The 16,473-nt window shown below is 52.1% G+C and overlaps 2 protein-coding genes across 2 annotated transcripts; both read left to right on the top strand.

Moving 5' to 3' along the window:
* The first annotated feature begins 4,369 nt into the window (after positions 1 to 4,369).
* Positions 4,370 to 6,742, top strand: LOC138424739 (cathelicidin-3). Its single transcript, XM_069562104.1, has 4 exons — positions 4,370 to 4,752; positions 5,381 to 5,488; positions 5,643 to 5,714; positions 6,306 to 6,742. The coding sequence occupies exons 1-4, from the start codon at positions 4,555 to 4,557 to the stop codon at positions 6,504 to 6,506; spliced, it is 579 nt and encodes a 192-aa protein (XP_069418205.1). The 5' UTR covers positions 4,370 to 4,554; the 3' UTR covers positions 6,507 to 6,742.
* A 3,848-nt stretch (positions 6,743 to 10,590) lies between these two features.
* Positions 10,591 to 15,353, top strand: LOC138424366 (cathelicidin-3-like). The gene is made up of 5 exons (XM_069561125.1): positions 10,591 to 10,728; positions 12,893 to 13,141; positions 13,770 to 13,877; positions 14,031 to 14,102; positions 14,695 to 15,353. The coding sequence occupies exons 1-5, from the start codon at positions 10,591 to 10,593 to the stop codon at positions 15,115 to 15,117; spliced, it is 990 nt and encodes a 329-aa protein (XP_069417226.1). The 3' UTR covers positions 15,118 to 15,353.
* The last annotated feature ends 1,120 nt before the right edge of the window (positions 15,354 to 16,473 follow it).

The following is a 16,473-nucleotide window of genomic DNA, read 5'->3' as shown; positions in this document are numbered from 1 at the left end:
TTTCTATATATAGGTCTTTAGTTTCTTTAGGTAGATATATTCCTAAGTATTTTATTCTTTTTGTTGCAATGGTGAATGGAATTGATTCCTTAATTTCTTTTTCTACTTTCTCATTATTCGTGTATAGGAATGCAAGGGATTTCTGTGTGTTGATTTTATATCCTGCAACTTTACTATATTCGTTGATTAGCTCTAGTAATTTTCTGGTGGAGTCTTTAGGGTTTTCTATGTAGAGGATCATGTCATCTGCAAACAGTGAGAGTTTTACTTCTTTTCCAATTTGGATTCCTTTTATTTCTTTTTCTGCTTTGATTGCTGTGGCCAAAACTTCCAGAACTATGTTGAATAGTAGCGGTGAAAGTGGACACCCTTGTCTTGTTCCTGACTTTAGGGGAAATGCTTTCAATTTTTCACCATTGAGGATAATGTTTGCTGTGGGTTTGTCATAGATAGCTTTTATTATGTTGAGGTATGTTCCTTCTATTCCTGCTTTCTGGAGAGTTTTTATCATAAATGGATGTTGAATTTTGTCAAAGGCCTTCTCTGCATCTATTGAGATAATCATATGGTTTTTATTTTTCAATTTGTTAATGTGGTGAATTACATTGATTGATTTGCGGATATTGAAGAATCCTTGCATCCCTGGGATAAAGCCCACTTGGTCATGGTGTATGATCTTTTTAATGTGTTGTTGGATTCTGATTGCTAGAATTTTGTTGAGGATTTGTGCATCTATGTTCATCAGTGATATTGGCCTGTTGTGTGTTGTTTTTAATCAAGGTCAGTATCTGAAAAGAGTTTCCCCCTCGGGAGGCAGTTTGCTGTTGGAGACATGAACAGTGGTTCTTTGCTTGTGGTGAGCAGTCTGAAAAGCGCTTTTAAAATCTCCAAATTACTTTGTTCTGTTTCTTCTTTTTCTTTCCTTTTAAAAAATTTGACTGTTTATTTATTTTGACTGTGCCAGGTCTCTCACTACTTTGCAGTGAAGGGCTACAGCTTTGTCCAGTTGCACCGAACAGGGGCTGAACTCTGGTTGTGGTATGCAGACTCCTCAGTGCGGTGGCTTCTCTTGTCGCAGAGCATGGGCTCTAGGCATGCAGGCTTCACTAGTTGCAGCACGTGGGCTCAGTAGCTGTGGGTTGTGACTCTAGAGCACAGGATCAGGAGTTGGGGCCCACAGGCTTAGTTGTCCTACGGCATGTGGGATCTCCCTGGACCAGGGATCGAACCTGTGTCTCCTGCTTTGATGGAAGGATTCTTTACCATTGTATCACTAGGGAAGTCCTTTCTTTTTCTTTCTTTCTTTCTGGTTTAATTTTTGCTGGCTTCCAAATTGTTTTTTGGAAATCAGAAAAGCAAGTGCCGCCCGGATCTATTGAGGTTGAACCGGGGATCAGGAGAGAGGTGGATTCATGAGAAATAGAATCAGAGGAGATTACATTCTGATTTCCAGTCCCTCATTCTCCCCAGGAGTTGGTCCCTCTGTCTTTCCAAAGTGGATCAGTTCAGTTCAGTTGCTCAGTCGTGTCTGACTCTTTCCGAACCCATGGATCGCAGCACGCCAGACCTCCCTGTCCATCACCAACTCCTGGAGTTTACTCAAACTCATGTCCATCGAGTCGGTGATGCCATCCAGCCATCGCATCCTCTGTCGTTCCCTTCTCCTCCTGCCCCTAATCCCTCCCAGCATCGGAGTCTTTTCCAATGAGTCAACTCTTCACATGAGGTGGACAAAGTACTGGAGTTCCAAAGTGCATAGTAGATGGCAAAACCTCAGAGGAGCTGCTGGAAGAGTGTTCCTACCTCCCCAGGGCACTCATGGACAGATGAAAGACATATACTAGGAGAAGCCAGTCAGTGGGAAGGGAACACAGAGGCACACAGGGAAGAATGTGTGGGCTTCGTGAGAAGGGCCTTGTCTTCCTCCATCCTCCCAGAAGTTGATGTCTGCATGGGCTCAGCCCACTTCCTGCTTGAAGTTCGTGGTCTCCAGGAGGCTGACCCTGAGGTCCTGAGGGTTTGCAGTCTTTGTCCTGGTAGAAGAATGAAAGAGCATTTGCTTTCCTGATGCACCCAAGGCATCCAGGGTCCTGTCTGGGGAGAGAACAGTCCCTCAGTCTCTCTGCTGACAGGTCTGGCCTGGACCCCCAGCTGCCCTGTCTACACCCATGTCCCCAGTAAAAACCCACTCACAAAAATGGTACCCATGCCCCACAGTCGGTTCACTGCCTGGGGCTGGCCCTGAGCCTGGTTCTCTTCTGCAAAGCTCAGGCGCCTTCCTGCTCAGCCCCCACCCGGGCCGAGGTCACCTTGTCACACAGTCCCAGATCCTGTGGAGAGGAGCTGGTAGGATGTTTACTGTGCTTGGTGGTGGTGAGATTTGGAGCCCAAGCTTGGCTCAGCTGAGGCCCTTGGAGTCACTGGGCTCAAGGCTGACTCTGAGCAGTCACCCCGATGCCCTGCAAGTACTCTGGCTACAGTGTGGGTGGTGCAGCCTCTGTTGGTTTTATGTCCCCCCCTCCAGTACCTGGGGGTGGGATGGTGCTGCCCTCCTGCAAGCTGATCTGCTTCATCAAACCCCGTGCCTGGGAAGCCCAGGCTAGCTGAGGAGTTTCCAGGAGGACTTAGCCTCCCCATCTCCTCGCTTCACCTGAAGTGGTCAGTGGGAAGAAGGAAGTAGACGCTAGCAGAGAGAGGGTCCTGATGCTCAACCTTCCTTCCCTGTTTCCTGCAGAGGGCAGGAGGGATGGCCAAATTGCCCTCCACTGGTCCCTGAGAGGTGGATAGCATGCTGGGTCAGTGGAGGGATTGGGTCCCCCACTAGGTCTGCCATTTCCTAGTGAGGGGGGAGGTGTCCTTGATTGAAAGATTTGCCCGTGGGTCTCATTTTCCATGACAACTGATCTATACAGAGAGCTGGTGTGTGTTCCCAGAGATCTGGGGCCCTGTTTAGAACTGGGTTTCCATTCCGATTGCTGCAGATCCTCAGGGACCAAAAGGGTGGCTGGGAGGAGAAAGGAAGGGGTGATGCAGGATCAAGGCTCCTACCTGAGTTTGTTGGGGGTGAAAAGTGTATGTGGATTTCCCAAAGACCGGATGTGGAGTTGGGGGGAACCTGGCTGGGGACAAGGGCGTGGTGTCTTTCCTGAGAAGAGCTCTGTTCTGACAGGCTGTGAAGACTAAAGCAAGATCCTGGAGGCATGGAAGGCTCACACTTGGCATCATAGGAGGCACAGCCTGAACCTGGCAGAGGACACGACACCGCATCCAGAGAGGATGGACTTCAGTCTGAAGTCTGAGCAAAGGCAAAGGCTCAGAGGCAGGAAAGCATAGGGTGGGTGTCAGGGTTATCAGCCACCCAGTAACCACGTGTATTGCTAGTTAGTTTCTATTGTAATCATCTCCCTTTCCTCCTTTGATTTGAGAGAAGGATACAGCTTGACCAAGGTGCCTCTGGGGCAATATCTGGGCTGTGTAACTAGGTTTCACAAAGCCCAGCTTTCTTTCCTTCTCCAAGACTGAGTGGGCAACTAAACTGTGTATCCAGGCTGCCTCCTTCCAAGGCAGTCTGGCCAAGCCCCCAAGGGTCCCCCAGGGCAACTGAGTCCACGAGCCACTCCGGGCCTCAGGGGCACATGGTCCTTCCCTGCAGGTGATGGATTCGAACGGGCTTCATGGTCTCAGGACTCCTCTGTCCCTTGGGCACATTCTTTTTCCCAGCTGTTCTTTCTTGTCCTCCCAGTGGGCCCCGCTCCCCCATCCCCACCAGTGTTCAACCAGAGCACTGAGCAGGGAGTCACTGAGGTCAAATCAGAAGGGATGTCCTGAAATCTCTGTGAGCCAAGAGAAGTTTCCTTGTGTGGTTGCAGGTCAGGGAAGGCTTCTCAAGTTGGAAGACGGGTCAAACAGAGGTATCAGGTGCAAAGATGGTAGGAGGGCAGGAGGCTTGAGGTGGCTTGTGGTTGGGGTGGATGGGGCACCGTGACACCTGAGAACCTCAGGGCGGGGGTGTGGACAATGATGAGGATCAATATCCAGACCATGGTGCCCCTGCCTCAAGGAAGCTGGTCAGTGGCCACATGAGTGGCTGGCAAGAGCCCTAGATGACGGGGTGGAGGGTGGACAGTAGTTAGGGAAGAGCCTGGAACACAAAGAAGTTAAACTGTGGGCCTTGAGCTTCACTGACATGAAAGGAGACAGGGGGAGGAGCTGGGCAGGAGTGAAGGGAGGTCAGAGGGGATGTAGACACTATGTACTCCTTCCCTCTTGGAGGGCACAACCCACCTGAGCAAGCCTTACTGTGACACTTCCCATGTGCCCCAGAGAGGCCAAGGTATTAAGAGAGATGGAGAAACCATTTCTTCACCTTGCACAGGGGCCTCCCTGCCCACTGCCCAGAAAACCCATGAGGCAACAGCAAGGACTGTGGCAAGACCTGCTCACACCCTGGGAGGAGGGTAGGGATGGGGAAGGTTCCTGGTTGAACCTTTGCATCAGGCCCAGGTTGAGCATATAAGAAGCATCCCTCAGGCGGGAGGAGGCTGACCGGGGACCATGGAGACCCAGATGGCCAGCCCCTCGCTGGGACGGTGTTCGCTGTGGCTCCTGCTGCTGGGACTATTGCTGCCCTCGGCCAGCGCCCAGACCCTCAGCTACAGGGAGGCCGTGCTTCGTGCTGTGGGTCAGCTCAATGAGAAGTCCTCAGAAGTTAATCTCTACCGCCTCCTGGAGCTAGACCCGCCTCCCAAGGATGTGAGTTGGGGAGGGGGCTGGGGACGGGCCCTTCTCCCGCCTGCCTTGGCCACACTGTTGCCCCCTCGCTCAGGCTGGTCCTCCTGTCAGGAAGGCACTTTTCCCTCTAGGTGGGCTCCCATCTCTTCCAGGAAACCTTCCCAGACCTGGGGCCCCTCCCAGCACCAGGCTTCCTGCCTTAGCCTCTCTGCTGTGGGATCAGGTGCCCTGCACACCTGGCTCAGGCTCTCTGGACTTCTGGGAGCTCCAGGGATGGAGGGGTCACAGGCTCTGTGAGGTGACTTCCCTGCTAATGTCCCCCTGCACCTCAGTGTCTCCCTGCCAGGAGGGCCTCTGTCAGCCTGGAGGCTCCAGTGAAAGGAGCTCTCCCTGCAGGCGGCCCTGACCTCCCTGGGCCCCTCTGAGGGGAGGCGCTGCCAGCAGCGCTGCTGTGAGGGCCACTCCTGCTCTCTGTGTGCCCGTGAGGCTGGGCAAGGGCTCTGTGCCCTGCCCTGTGCTCCCAGCACCAAGCCCAGAGCCGGACACACAGAGGGCTGGAGAGGCTGCTGTCCGGGTCCGGGGCAGAGACACAGGTCAGAGAAGGAAACATGAGCCTGAGGTCAGTCTCCCCACTTTGATCTTTGACCAGGCGGAGGACCAGGGAGCTCGAAAGCCTGTGAGCTTCAGGGTGAAGGAGACTGTGTGCCCCAGGACGAGCCAGCAGCCCCCGGAGCAGTGTGACTTCAAGGAGAATGGGGTGAGCCTGAGGGCGGGGAGTGAGGGCTGGGATCAATGCTTCTCAGCGAGCTGAACAGGGAAGTTCGGGAAGGTTTCCAGCATCTATGGGGTAAGGTGAGCCTGGGAGGTTACGGCCCGGGGGGTTCCAGTTTGACCTTGAGCTCCCCTTGCAGCTGGTGAAACAGTGTGTGGGGACAGTCAGCCTGGACACGTCCAATGATGAGTTTGACCTAAACTGTAATGAGGTGAGTGGCCCCTTCTGGTTTTGGAGGATCTAGTGGGTAGAGTGTGGAGCATGCTTTGGACCGATGACCCACTGCCCCATCCATGGTAGAGAAAAGCCCTCCTACCTGCACCCCTCTCTCCCCTAGGTCCCAGGTCTCCAGCCCTGGCTCTACATCCCTTAGAGTAGTGGTTCTCTGATGCAGTCCCCACCCGGGAACTGACATGAGACAGACTGTCGTGTCTGAGAGCTCCTGAATCAGACTCTGGGATGGGGTCCAGCCATTCGTATTTTCACAAGGCCTGCAGGGGATTCTGACTGGGTTGAAGTAGAGAGGAATAAACTCAGTAATGATCTCTAATCCCCTGCTCTAATCTGGCTTTGCTAGGATGGGCTTGTGACCCTTGGAAGCCCTATGTTGGCTGTGGACCTGTTTCTCCCTAGGTGTCTGTATATAGGGATTCAATCATACGCTTCAAAGATAACAGCCAGAGGGTGAACAGGGTCCAACACTCGTGGTTCCCAGTTAGAGGGCTGTTCAGGTGTGAAGTGAGGGATCTTGTCCTGACCCTTGCACAATCCCACAACAAATCTGTTTTGTCATGGCTTACAGCTTCAGAGTGTGAGGAGACTTCGCCCCCGGCGCCCACGTTTGCCAAGGCCAAGGCCAAGGCCAAGGCCAAGGCCAAGGCCAAGGTCATTGCCATTACCACGGCCACAGCCAAGGCGAATTCCAAGGCCAATACTATTACCTTGGCGACCTCCAAGGCCAATTCCAAGGCCACAGCCACAGCCAATTCCAAGGTGGTTGTGATAATCATTGGGAAGGCCAACATCAAGGTTAGCACTGCGGCCAAGACCAGCGCCGAGCCCACATCCATTCCTGCTGACATCTCCCATTCCAAGGTTTCCTGGAAAACAGCGAAGGATTGGGTGACATCACAACCATTAAAGAATTTTGATGAATCCTGAGTCCACAGAAGGGTCCTAAGGGTTTGACTTGTTTGCCTAGACTTCTGGACGGTGAAAAATAAATTCTGGTGAAGACAACTTTCCCCCACCTTCAATTTCAATTTTCTCACCTCTTAACACTTACTGAGACCAAGTCCTTAAGTCTGAGAGGCCTCCTTTGAGTGTGTGTGTGTGTGTGCCTGTGCATGGGTGTGTATCTATGCACATGTATGTCTCTGTGTGTGTGTGAGATCACTCCTGTGAACACAGAGAAGCGTGAGGCCCCTGTTCCTTCCAGGAGGGCACGGGGGAGGCAGCAGCCTCAGGAGCTCCAGGACAGTGTCTACACTCTCAGGTCCCCCCCGAGCCCTTCACCCACCCCTGCCCTCCTCCTCCAACACCCAGTGGGATGTACGGAGACCTGCTGTGTGTGCAGTGCTGGTGGGAATGCTGCTCCAGCTCTCATGGAGCTGACAGTCCACGAGGGGCCAGGCTTCTCACCTTGTTAAACACTCACAGAGTCACAGTTCAGTCTCAGGGCTAAGCTGGAAAGTTCAATGTCCAGAATGTCCCACCTGCCCTTGACAAATTTAACTCTGGAAAAGCCCACTCCTTTTGCCTTTTCCTGTGGCATCGAGACACATCTCTGTTTCCTTACCTGGTCCCAGATTTCAGTGGTGGGTTTGTGCTTAAGGATCACTTGGTATAAAAATTTGCACCATTAAATAGAAGCATCCTGCTCATTGGGGTGAAGAGCTCTGCATGAGGGTGAGAGACTCAGAATGACACACAGGTCACATGTGTTTGCCCCGGTGTTTCAGACACTGTTCCTGTCCTGCCCACTCCCCCTTCTCTAGCTGACCTTTGTTCTGGGGCAGACTGGAAGCACTGGGGAGTCTGAATCCAGGGAGCAGCTTCAACTAACCATTGAGAGGACTTGATAGAAAAACACCCCCTCTTCCTTGGTCCTTGGAGTAGCCCACTCCCGGACATATCACACCTCTGTCTGAGGTTCCGTGCACTTCATTGAACGTACTCTTCTGACTCAGGTCCTGCCCTGTCTCCCGTCTCTACATCCCTGCTGGATCTTTCTGGAATTGCCTCCCAAATAAACTACTTCCACTAATACTTGTCTTAGGTCTGTTTCCAGGTCAAGACACAGATTCCTTTGTCTCAGAGGTACAGAGGGCAGGATCTCACAGAGGGTGTGCTTTGTTACCTGTCAGGTTTGTCTCCTCTAGGTGAGTAGGCGGGGCTGATATCAGGAAAGTTCATGCGTCTCACTCGACATCACTTCTCACTGTGGGAGGAAACCCTAAAGGGAAACGCAGGGCTCTGTTGTGTCTGTGCCGGTGATACAGGCTTGCCCGAGCCAACTGTAAAATGGTCAGGATTTTTTTTAGCTGCTTGTTAAGCTCCTGGTAGCTTTGAAACGGCGGATGTTCCTGCCAGTGTGTTGATGCCTCCCAAGCTCCGTGCCACCCGGTCCTGTCCGTGCTGCTGAGGCAATGAGAACTGCAGGGAAGAGAGTTGGTACCAGAACACACAACTTGGAGTCCGCCGTTGTTGATGAAACTGAGTAGCAATGTCTTTATTTTCCAAAGCGCACACTAGATGTCAAAACCTGGGAAGAGCCACTGGAAGGGCTGTTTGTTTGTTTCTTTCCTTTTATTTATTAATTTTTATTGGAGCCTAATTACTTTACAATATTGTGGTGGTTTTTGCCACACATCCACATGAATCAGCCATGGGTATACAGGTGTTCCCCATGCTGAACCTCCCTCCCACCTCGCTCCCCATCCCATCCCTCAGGGTCATCCCAGTGCACCAGCCCCGAGCACCCTTTCTCATGCATCGAACCTGGACTGGTGGTCTCTTTCACATATGATAATACACATATTTCAATGCTATTCTCTCAAATCAACCCACCCTCTCCCTCTCCCACAGAGTCCAAAAGTCTGTTCTTTACATCTGTGTCTCTGATTTCACTGTGTCTTATATAGGGTCATCATTACCATCTTTCTAAATTCCATACATATACCTTAATATGCTGTATTGGTGTTTTTCTTTCTGACTTCCTTCATTCTGTATAATAGGCTCCAGTTTCATCCACCTCATTAGAACTGATTCAAATGCATTCTTTTTAATAGCTGAGTGATATTCCTTTGTGCATATGTACCACAGCTTTCTTATCCATCCGTCTGCCGATGGACATCTAGGTTGCTTCCATGTCCTGGCTATTGTAAACAGTGCTGCGATGAACATTGGAGTATACGTGTCTCTTTCAATTCTGGTTTCCTCGGTGTATATGCCCAGCAGTGGGACTGCTGGGTTATGTGGCAGTTCTGTTTCCAGTTTTTTAAGGACTCTCCACATCATTCTCCATAGTGGCTGTCCTAGTTTGCATTCCCACCAGCAGTGTAAGAGGGTTTCTTTTTCTCCGCACCCTCTCCAGCATTTACTGTTTGTAGACTTTTTGATAGCAGCCATTCTGACTGGTGTGAGATGGTACCTCACTGTGATTTTGATTTGCATTTCTCTGATAATGAGTGATATTGAGCATTTTTTTCATGTGTTTTTTAGTCATCTGTATGTCTTTTCTGGAGAAATATCTGTTTAGTTCTTTGGCCCAGTTTTTGCTTGGGTCACATATTTTTCTGGAATTGAGCTGCAGGAGTTGCTTGCATATTTTTGAGATTAATTCTTTGTCAGTTGCTCCATTTGCTATTATTTTATCCCATTCTGAAGGCTGTCTTTTCACCTTGCTTATAGTTTCCTTCGTTGTGCAAAAGCATTTAAGTTTAACTAGGTCCCATTTGTTTATTTTTGCTTTTATTTCCATTACTCTGAGATGTGGGTCATAGAGGATCCTGCAATGATTTATGTCAGAGAGTGTTTTGCCTATGTTTCCCTCTAGGAGTTTTATAGTTTCTGGTCTTACATTTATATCTTTAATCCATTTTGAGTTTATTTTTGTTTATGGTGTTAGAAAGTGTTCTAGTTTCGTTCTTTTACATGTGGTTGACCAGTTTTCCCAGCACCACTTGTTAAAGAGATTGTCTTTTGCCCATTGTATATTCTTGCCTCTTTTGTCAAAGATAAGGTATCCATAGGTGCGTGGATTTATCTCTGGGCTTTCTATTCTGTTCCATTGATCTATGTTTCTGTCTTTGTGCCAGTACTATACTGTTTGATGATTGTAGCTTTGTCGTATAGCCTGAAGTCAGGCCGGTTGATTCCTCCAGTTCCATTCTTCTTTCTCAAGATTGCTTTGGCTATTCAAGGTTTTTTGTATTTCCATACAAATTGTGAAATTATTTGTTCTAGTTCTCTGAAAAGTACCGCTGGTATCTTGATAGGGATTCCATTGAACCTATAGATTGCTTCGGGTAGTATACTAATCTTCACTATATTGATTCTTCTGATCCATGAACATGGTATATTTCTCCACCTATTAGTGTCATCTTTGATTTTTTTCACCAGTGTTTTATAGTTTTCTATATACAGATCTTTTGTTCCTGGAAGGGCTGTTTCTACCTTCCCAGGGCACCCATGGACAGATGGAAGACCTCCACTAGGGCATGCCAGTCATTTGGGAGGGAACACAGAGGCACCCAGGAAAGGAGTAGGAGTGTGTGGGCTTCATGTGAAGGGCCCTGTCTTTCTCCATCCTCACAGAAGTTGATGTCTGCATGGGCTCAGCTCACTTCCTGCTTGAAGGTCGTGGACTCCAGGAGGCTGACCCTGAGGTCCTGAGGGTTTGCAGTCTTTGTGCTGGTAGAAGAATGAAAGAGGATTTGCTTTCCTGATGTACCCAAGGCACCCATGGTCCTGTTTGGGGAGAGAACAGCCCCTCAGTCTCTCTGCTGACAGGTCTGGCCTGGGCCCCCAGCTGCCTTGTCTACACCCATGTCCCCAGTAAAAACCCACTCACAAAAGTGGTACCCATGCCCCATGGTCTTCACTGCCTGGGGCTGGCCCTGAGCCTGGTTCTCTTCTGCAAAGCTCAGGCACCTTCCCGCTCAGCCCTCACCCGGGCCGAGGTCACCTTGTCACACAGTCCCAGATCCTGTGGAGAGGAGCTGGTAGGATGTTTGCTGTGCTTGGTGATGGTGAGATTTGGAGCCTGAGCTTAGCTCAACTGAGGCCCTTGGGATCACTGGGCTCAAGGCTGACTCTGAGCAGTCACCCCGATGCCCTGCAAGTACTCTGGCTACAGTGTGGATGGTGCAGCCTCTGTTGGTTTTATGTCCCCCCCTCCAGTACCTGGGGGTGGGATGGTGCTGCCCTCCTGCAAGCTGACCTGCTTCATCAAACCCCGTGCCTGGGAAGCCCAGGCTAGCTGAGGAGTTTCCAGGAGGACTTAGCCTCCCCATCTCCTCGCTTCACCTGAAGTGGTCAGTGGGAAGAAGGAAGTAGACGTTAGCAGAGAGAGGGTCCTGATGCTCAACCTTCCTTCCCTGTTTCCTGCAGAGGGCAGGAGGGATGGCCAAATTGCCCATCACTGGTCCCTGAGAGGTGGATAGCATGCCGGGTCAGTGGAAGGATTGGGTTCCCCACTGGGTCTGCCGTTTCCTAGTGAGGGGGGAGGTGTCCTTCATTGAAAGATATGCCTGTGGGTCTCATTTTCCTTGAAAACTGATGTACACAGAGAGCTGGTGTGTGTTCCCAGAGATCTGGGGCCCTGTTTAGAACTGGGTTTCCATTCCGATTGCCCCAGATCCTCAGGGACCAGAAGGGTGGCTGGGAGGAGAAAGGAGGGGGTGATGCAGGATCAAGGCTCCTACCTGAGTTTGTTGGGGGTGAAAAGTGTATGTGGGTTTCCCAAAGACCAGATGTGGAGTTGGGGGGAAACTGGCTAGGGACAAGGGCGTGGTGTCTTTCCTGAGAAGAGCTCTGTTCTGACAGGCTGTGAAGACTAAAGCAAGATCCTGGAGGCATGGAAGGCTCACACTTGGCATCATAGGAGGCACAGCCTGAACCTGGCAGAGGATACGACACCGCATCCAGAGAGGATGGACGAGGGGACTTCAGTCTGAAGTCTGAGCAAAGGCAAAGGCTCAGAGGCAGGAAAGCATAGGGTGGGTGTCAGGGTTATCAGCCACCCAGTAACCACGTGTATTGCTAGTTAGTTTCTATTGTAATCATCTCCCTTTCCTCCTTTGATTTGAGAGAAGGATACAGCTTGACCAAGGTGCCTCTGGGGCAATATCTGGGCTGTGTAACCAGGTTTCACAAAGCCCAGCTTTCTTTCCTTCTCCAAGACTGAGTGGGCAACTAAACTGTGTATCCAGGCTGCCACCTTCCAAGGCAGTCTGGCCAAGCCCCCAAGGGTCCCCCAGGGCAACTGAGTCCACAAGCCACTCCGGGCCTCAGGGGCACATGGTCCTTCCCTGCAGGTGATGGATTCGAACGGGCTTCATGGTCTCAGGACTCCTCTGTCCCTTGGGCACATTCTTTTTCCCAGCTGTTCTTTCTTGTCCTCCCAGTGGGCCCCGCTCCCCCGTCCCCACCAGTGTTCAACCAGAGCACTGAGCAGGGAGTCACTGAGGTCAAATCAGAAGGGATGTCCTGAAATCTCTGTGAGCCAAGAGAAGTTTCCTTGTGTGGTTGCAGGTCAGGGAAGGCTTCTCAAGTTGGAAGATGGGTCAAACAGATGTATCAGGTGCAGAGATGGGAGGAGGGCAGGAGGCTTGAGGTGGCTTGTGGTTGGGGTGGATGGGGCACCGTGACACCTGAGAACCTCAGGGCAGGGCTGTGGACAATGATGAGGATCAATATCCAGACCATGGTGCCCCTGCCTCAAGGCAGCTGGTCGGTGGCCACATGAGTGGCTGGCAGGAGCCCTAGATGACGGGGTGGAGGGTGGACAGTAGTTAGGGAAGAGCCTGGAACACAAAGAAGTTAAACTGTGGGCCTTGAGCTTCACTGAGATGAAAGGAGGCGGGGAAGGAGCTGGGCAGGAGTGAAGGGAGGTCAGAGGGGATGTAGACACTGTGTACTCCTTCCCTCTTGGAGGGCACAACCCACCTGAGCAAGCCTTACTGTGACACTTCCCATGTGCCCCAGAGAGGCCAAGGTATTAAGAGAGATGGAGAAACCATTTTCTCACCTTGCACAGGGGCCTCCCTGCCCACTGCCCAGAAAACCCATGAGGCAACAGCAAGGACTGTGGCAAGACCTGCTCACACCCTGGGAGGAGGGTAGGGATGGGGAAGGTTCCTGGCTGAACCTTTGCATCAGGCCCAGGTTGAGCATATAAGAAGCATCCCTCAGGCGGGAGGAGGCCGGCTGGGGACCGTGGAGACCCAGATGGCCAATCTCTCGCTGGGATGGTGTTCCCTGTGGCTCCTGCTGCTGGGACTATTGCTGCCCTCGGCCAGCACCCAGGCCCTCAGCTACAGGGAGGCCGTGCTTCGTGCTGTGGGTCAGCTCAATGAGAAGTCCTCAGAAGTTAATCTCTACCGCCTCCTGGAGCTAGACCCGCCTCCCAAGGATGTGAGTTGGGGAGGGGGCTGGGACCGGGCCCTTCTCCCGCCTGCCTTGGCCACATTGTTGCCCCCTCGCTCAGGCTGGTCCTCCTGTCAGGAAGGCACTTTTCCCTCTAGGTGGGCTCCCATCTCTTCCAGGAAACCTTCCCAGACCTGGGGCCCCTCCCAGCACCAGGCTTCCTGCCTTAGCCTCTCTGCTGTGGGATCAGGTGCCCTGCACACCTGGCTCAGGCTCCCTGGACTTCTGGGAGCTCCAGGGATGGAGGGGTCACAGGCTCTGTGAGGTGACTTCCCTGCTAATGTCCCCCTGCACCTCAGTGTCTCCCTGCCAGGAGGGCCTCTGTCAGCCTGGAGGCTCCAGTGAAAGGAGCTCTCCCTGCAGGCGGCCCTGACCTCCCTGGGCCCCTCTGAGGGGAGGCGCTGCCGGCAGTGCTGCTGTGAGGGCCGCTCCTGCTCTCTGTGTGCCCATGAGGCCGGGCACGGGCTGTGCGCCCTCCCCTGTGCCTCTAGCACCAAGCCCAGGGCCGGACACACAGGGGGCTGGAGTGGCTGCCGTCCGGGTTGGGGGCAGGGAGACAGATGAGAGAAGGAAACATGAGCCTGAGGCCAGTCTCTCCACTTTGATCGTTGGCCAGGTGGAGGACTGGGGAGCTCGAAAGCCTGCAAGCTTCAGGGTGAAGGAGACTGTGTGCCCCAGGATGACCCAGCAGCCCCCGGAACAATGTGACTTCAAGGAGAATGGGGTGAGCCTGGGGGCGGGGAGTGAGGGCTGGGATCAGTGCTTCTCAGCGAGTTGAACAGGGAACTTCGGGAAGGTTTCCAGCATCTATGGGATGAGGTGAACCTGGGAGGTTATGGCCCGGGGGTTCCAGTTTGACCTTGAGCTCCCCTTGCAGCTGGTGAAACAGTGTGTGGGGACAGTCAGCCTGGACCCATCCAATGACCAGTTTGACCTAAACTGTAATGAGGTGAGTGGCCCCTTCTGGTTTTGGAGGATTCTAGGGGGTAGAGTATGGAGCATGCTTTGGACCGATGACCCGCTGCCCCATCCAGGGTGGAGAAAAGCCCTCCTACCTGCACCCCTCTCTCCCCTAGGTCCCAGGTCTCCAGCCCTGGCTCTACATCCCTTAGAGTAGTGGTTCTCTGATGCGGTCCCCACCCGAGAACTGACATGAGACAGATTGTCGTGTCTGAGAGCTCCTGAATCAGACTCTGGGGTGGGACCAGCCATTTGTGTTTTCACAAGGCCTGCAGGGAATTCTGACTAGGCTGAAGTGGAGAGGAATTGACTCAGTAATGATTTCTAATCCCCTGCTCTTATCCGGCTTTGCTAGGATGGGCTTGTGAACCTTGGAAGCCCTATGTTGGCTGTGGACCTGTTTCTCCCTAGGTGTCTGTATATAGGGATTCAGTCATATGCTTCAAAGATAACAGCCAGAGGTTGAACAGGGTCCAACACTCATGGTGTCCCTGTTAGAGGGCTGTTCAGGTGTGAAGTGAGGGATCTTGTCCTGACCCTTGCACAATCCCACAACAAATCTGTTTTGTCATGGTTTACAGCTTCAGAGTGTGAGGAGACTTCGCCCCCGGCGCCCACGTTTGCCAAGGCCAAGGCCAAGGCCAAGGCCAAGGCCAAGGTCATTGCCATTACCACGGCCACAGCCAAGGCCAATTCCAAGGCCATTGCCATTACCACGACCTTGGCCAAAGCCAATTCCAAGGCCATTGCCAATACCTCGGCCACAGCCAAGGCCAATTCCAAGGCCATTGCCATTACCTCGGCCACAGCCAAGGCCAATTCCAAGGCCATTGCCATTACCTCATCCACAGCCAAGGCCAATTCCAAGGCCATTGCCATTACCACGGCCACGGCCAAGGCGAATTCCAAGGCCATTGCCATTACCACGGCCACGGCCAAGGCCAATTCCAAGGCCATTGCCGTTACCACAGCCACAGCCAAGTCCAATTTCAAGGCCACTGTGATAATCATTGGGAAGGCCAACATCAAGGTTAGCACTGCGGCCAAGACCAGTGCCAAGCCCACATCCATTCCTGCTGACATCTCCCATTCCAAGGTTTCCTGGAAAACAGCGAAGGATTGGGTGACATCACAACCATTAAAGAATTTTGATGAATCCTGAGTCCACAGAAGGGTCCTAAGGGTTTGACTTGTTTGCCTAGACTTCTGGATGGTGAAGAATAAATTCTGGTGAAGACAACTTTCCCCCACCTTCAGTTTCAATTTTCTCACATCTTGACACTTACTGAGACCGAGTCCTTAAGTCTGAGAGGCCTCCTTTGAGTGTGTGTGTGTGTGTGCCTGTGCATGGGTGTGTATCTATGCACATGTATGTCTCTGTGTGTGTGTGAGATCACTCCTGTGAACACAGAGAAGCGTGAGGCCCCTGTTCCTTCCAGGAGGGCACGGGGGAGGCAGCAGCCTCAGGAGCTCCAGGACAGTGTCTACACTCTCAGGTCCCCCCCGAGCCCTTCACCCACCCCTGCCCTCCTCCTCCAACACCCAGTGGGATGTACGGAGACCTGCTGTGTGTGCAGTGCTGGTGGGAATGCTGCTCCAGCTCTCATGGAGCTGACAGTCCACGAGGGGCCAGGCTTCTCACCTTGTTAAACACTCACAGAGTCACAGTTCAGTCTCAGGGCTAAGCTGGAAAGTTCAATGTCCAGAATGTCCCACCTGCCCTTGACAAATTTAACTCTGGAAAAGCCCACTCCTTTTGCCTTTTCCTGTGGCATCGAGACACATCTCTGTTTCCTTACCTGGTCCCAGATTTCAGTGGTGGGTTTGTGCTTAAGGATCACTTGGTATAAAAATTTGCACCATTAAATAGAAGCATCCTGCTCATTGGGGTGAAGAGCTCTGCATGAGGGTGAGAGACTCAGAATGACACACAGGTCACATGTGTTTGCCCCGGTGTTTCAGACACTGTTCCTGTCCTGCCCACTCCCCCTTCTCTAGCTGACCTTTGTTCTGGGGCAGACTGGAAGCACTGGGGAGTCTGAATCCAGGGAGCAGCTTCAACTAACCATTGAGAGGACTTGATAGAAAAACACCCCCTCTTCCTTGGTCCTTGGAGTAGCCCACTCCCGGACATATCACACCTCTGTCTGAGGTTCCGTGCACTTCATTGAACGTACTCTTCTGACTCAGGTCCTGCCCTGTCTCCCGTCTCTACATCCCTGCTGGATCTTTCTGGAATTGCCTCCCAAATAAACTACTTCCACTAATACTTGTCTTAGGTCTGTTTCCAGGTCAAGACACAGATTCCTTTGTCTCAGAGGTACAGAGGGCAGGATCTCACAGAGGGTGTGCTTTGTTAC

Source organism: Ovis canadensis, chromosome 19 (genome assembly GCF_042477335.2).
Source record: "Ovis canadensis isolate MfBH-ARS-UI-01 breed Bighorn chromosome 19, ARS-UI_OviCan_v2, whole genome shotgun sequence".
NCBI classification, from domain to species: Eukaryota; Metazoa; Chordata; class Mammalia; order Artiodactyla; family Bovidae; genus Ovis; species Ovis canadensis.
The sequence above is the reverse complement of the archived record's forward strand: the minus strand, read 5'-3'. Positions and strand labels throughout refer to the sequence as shown.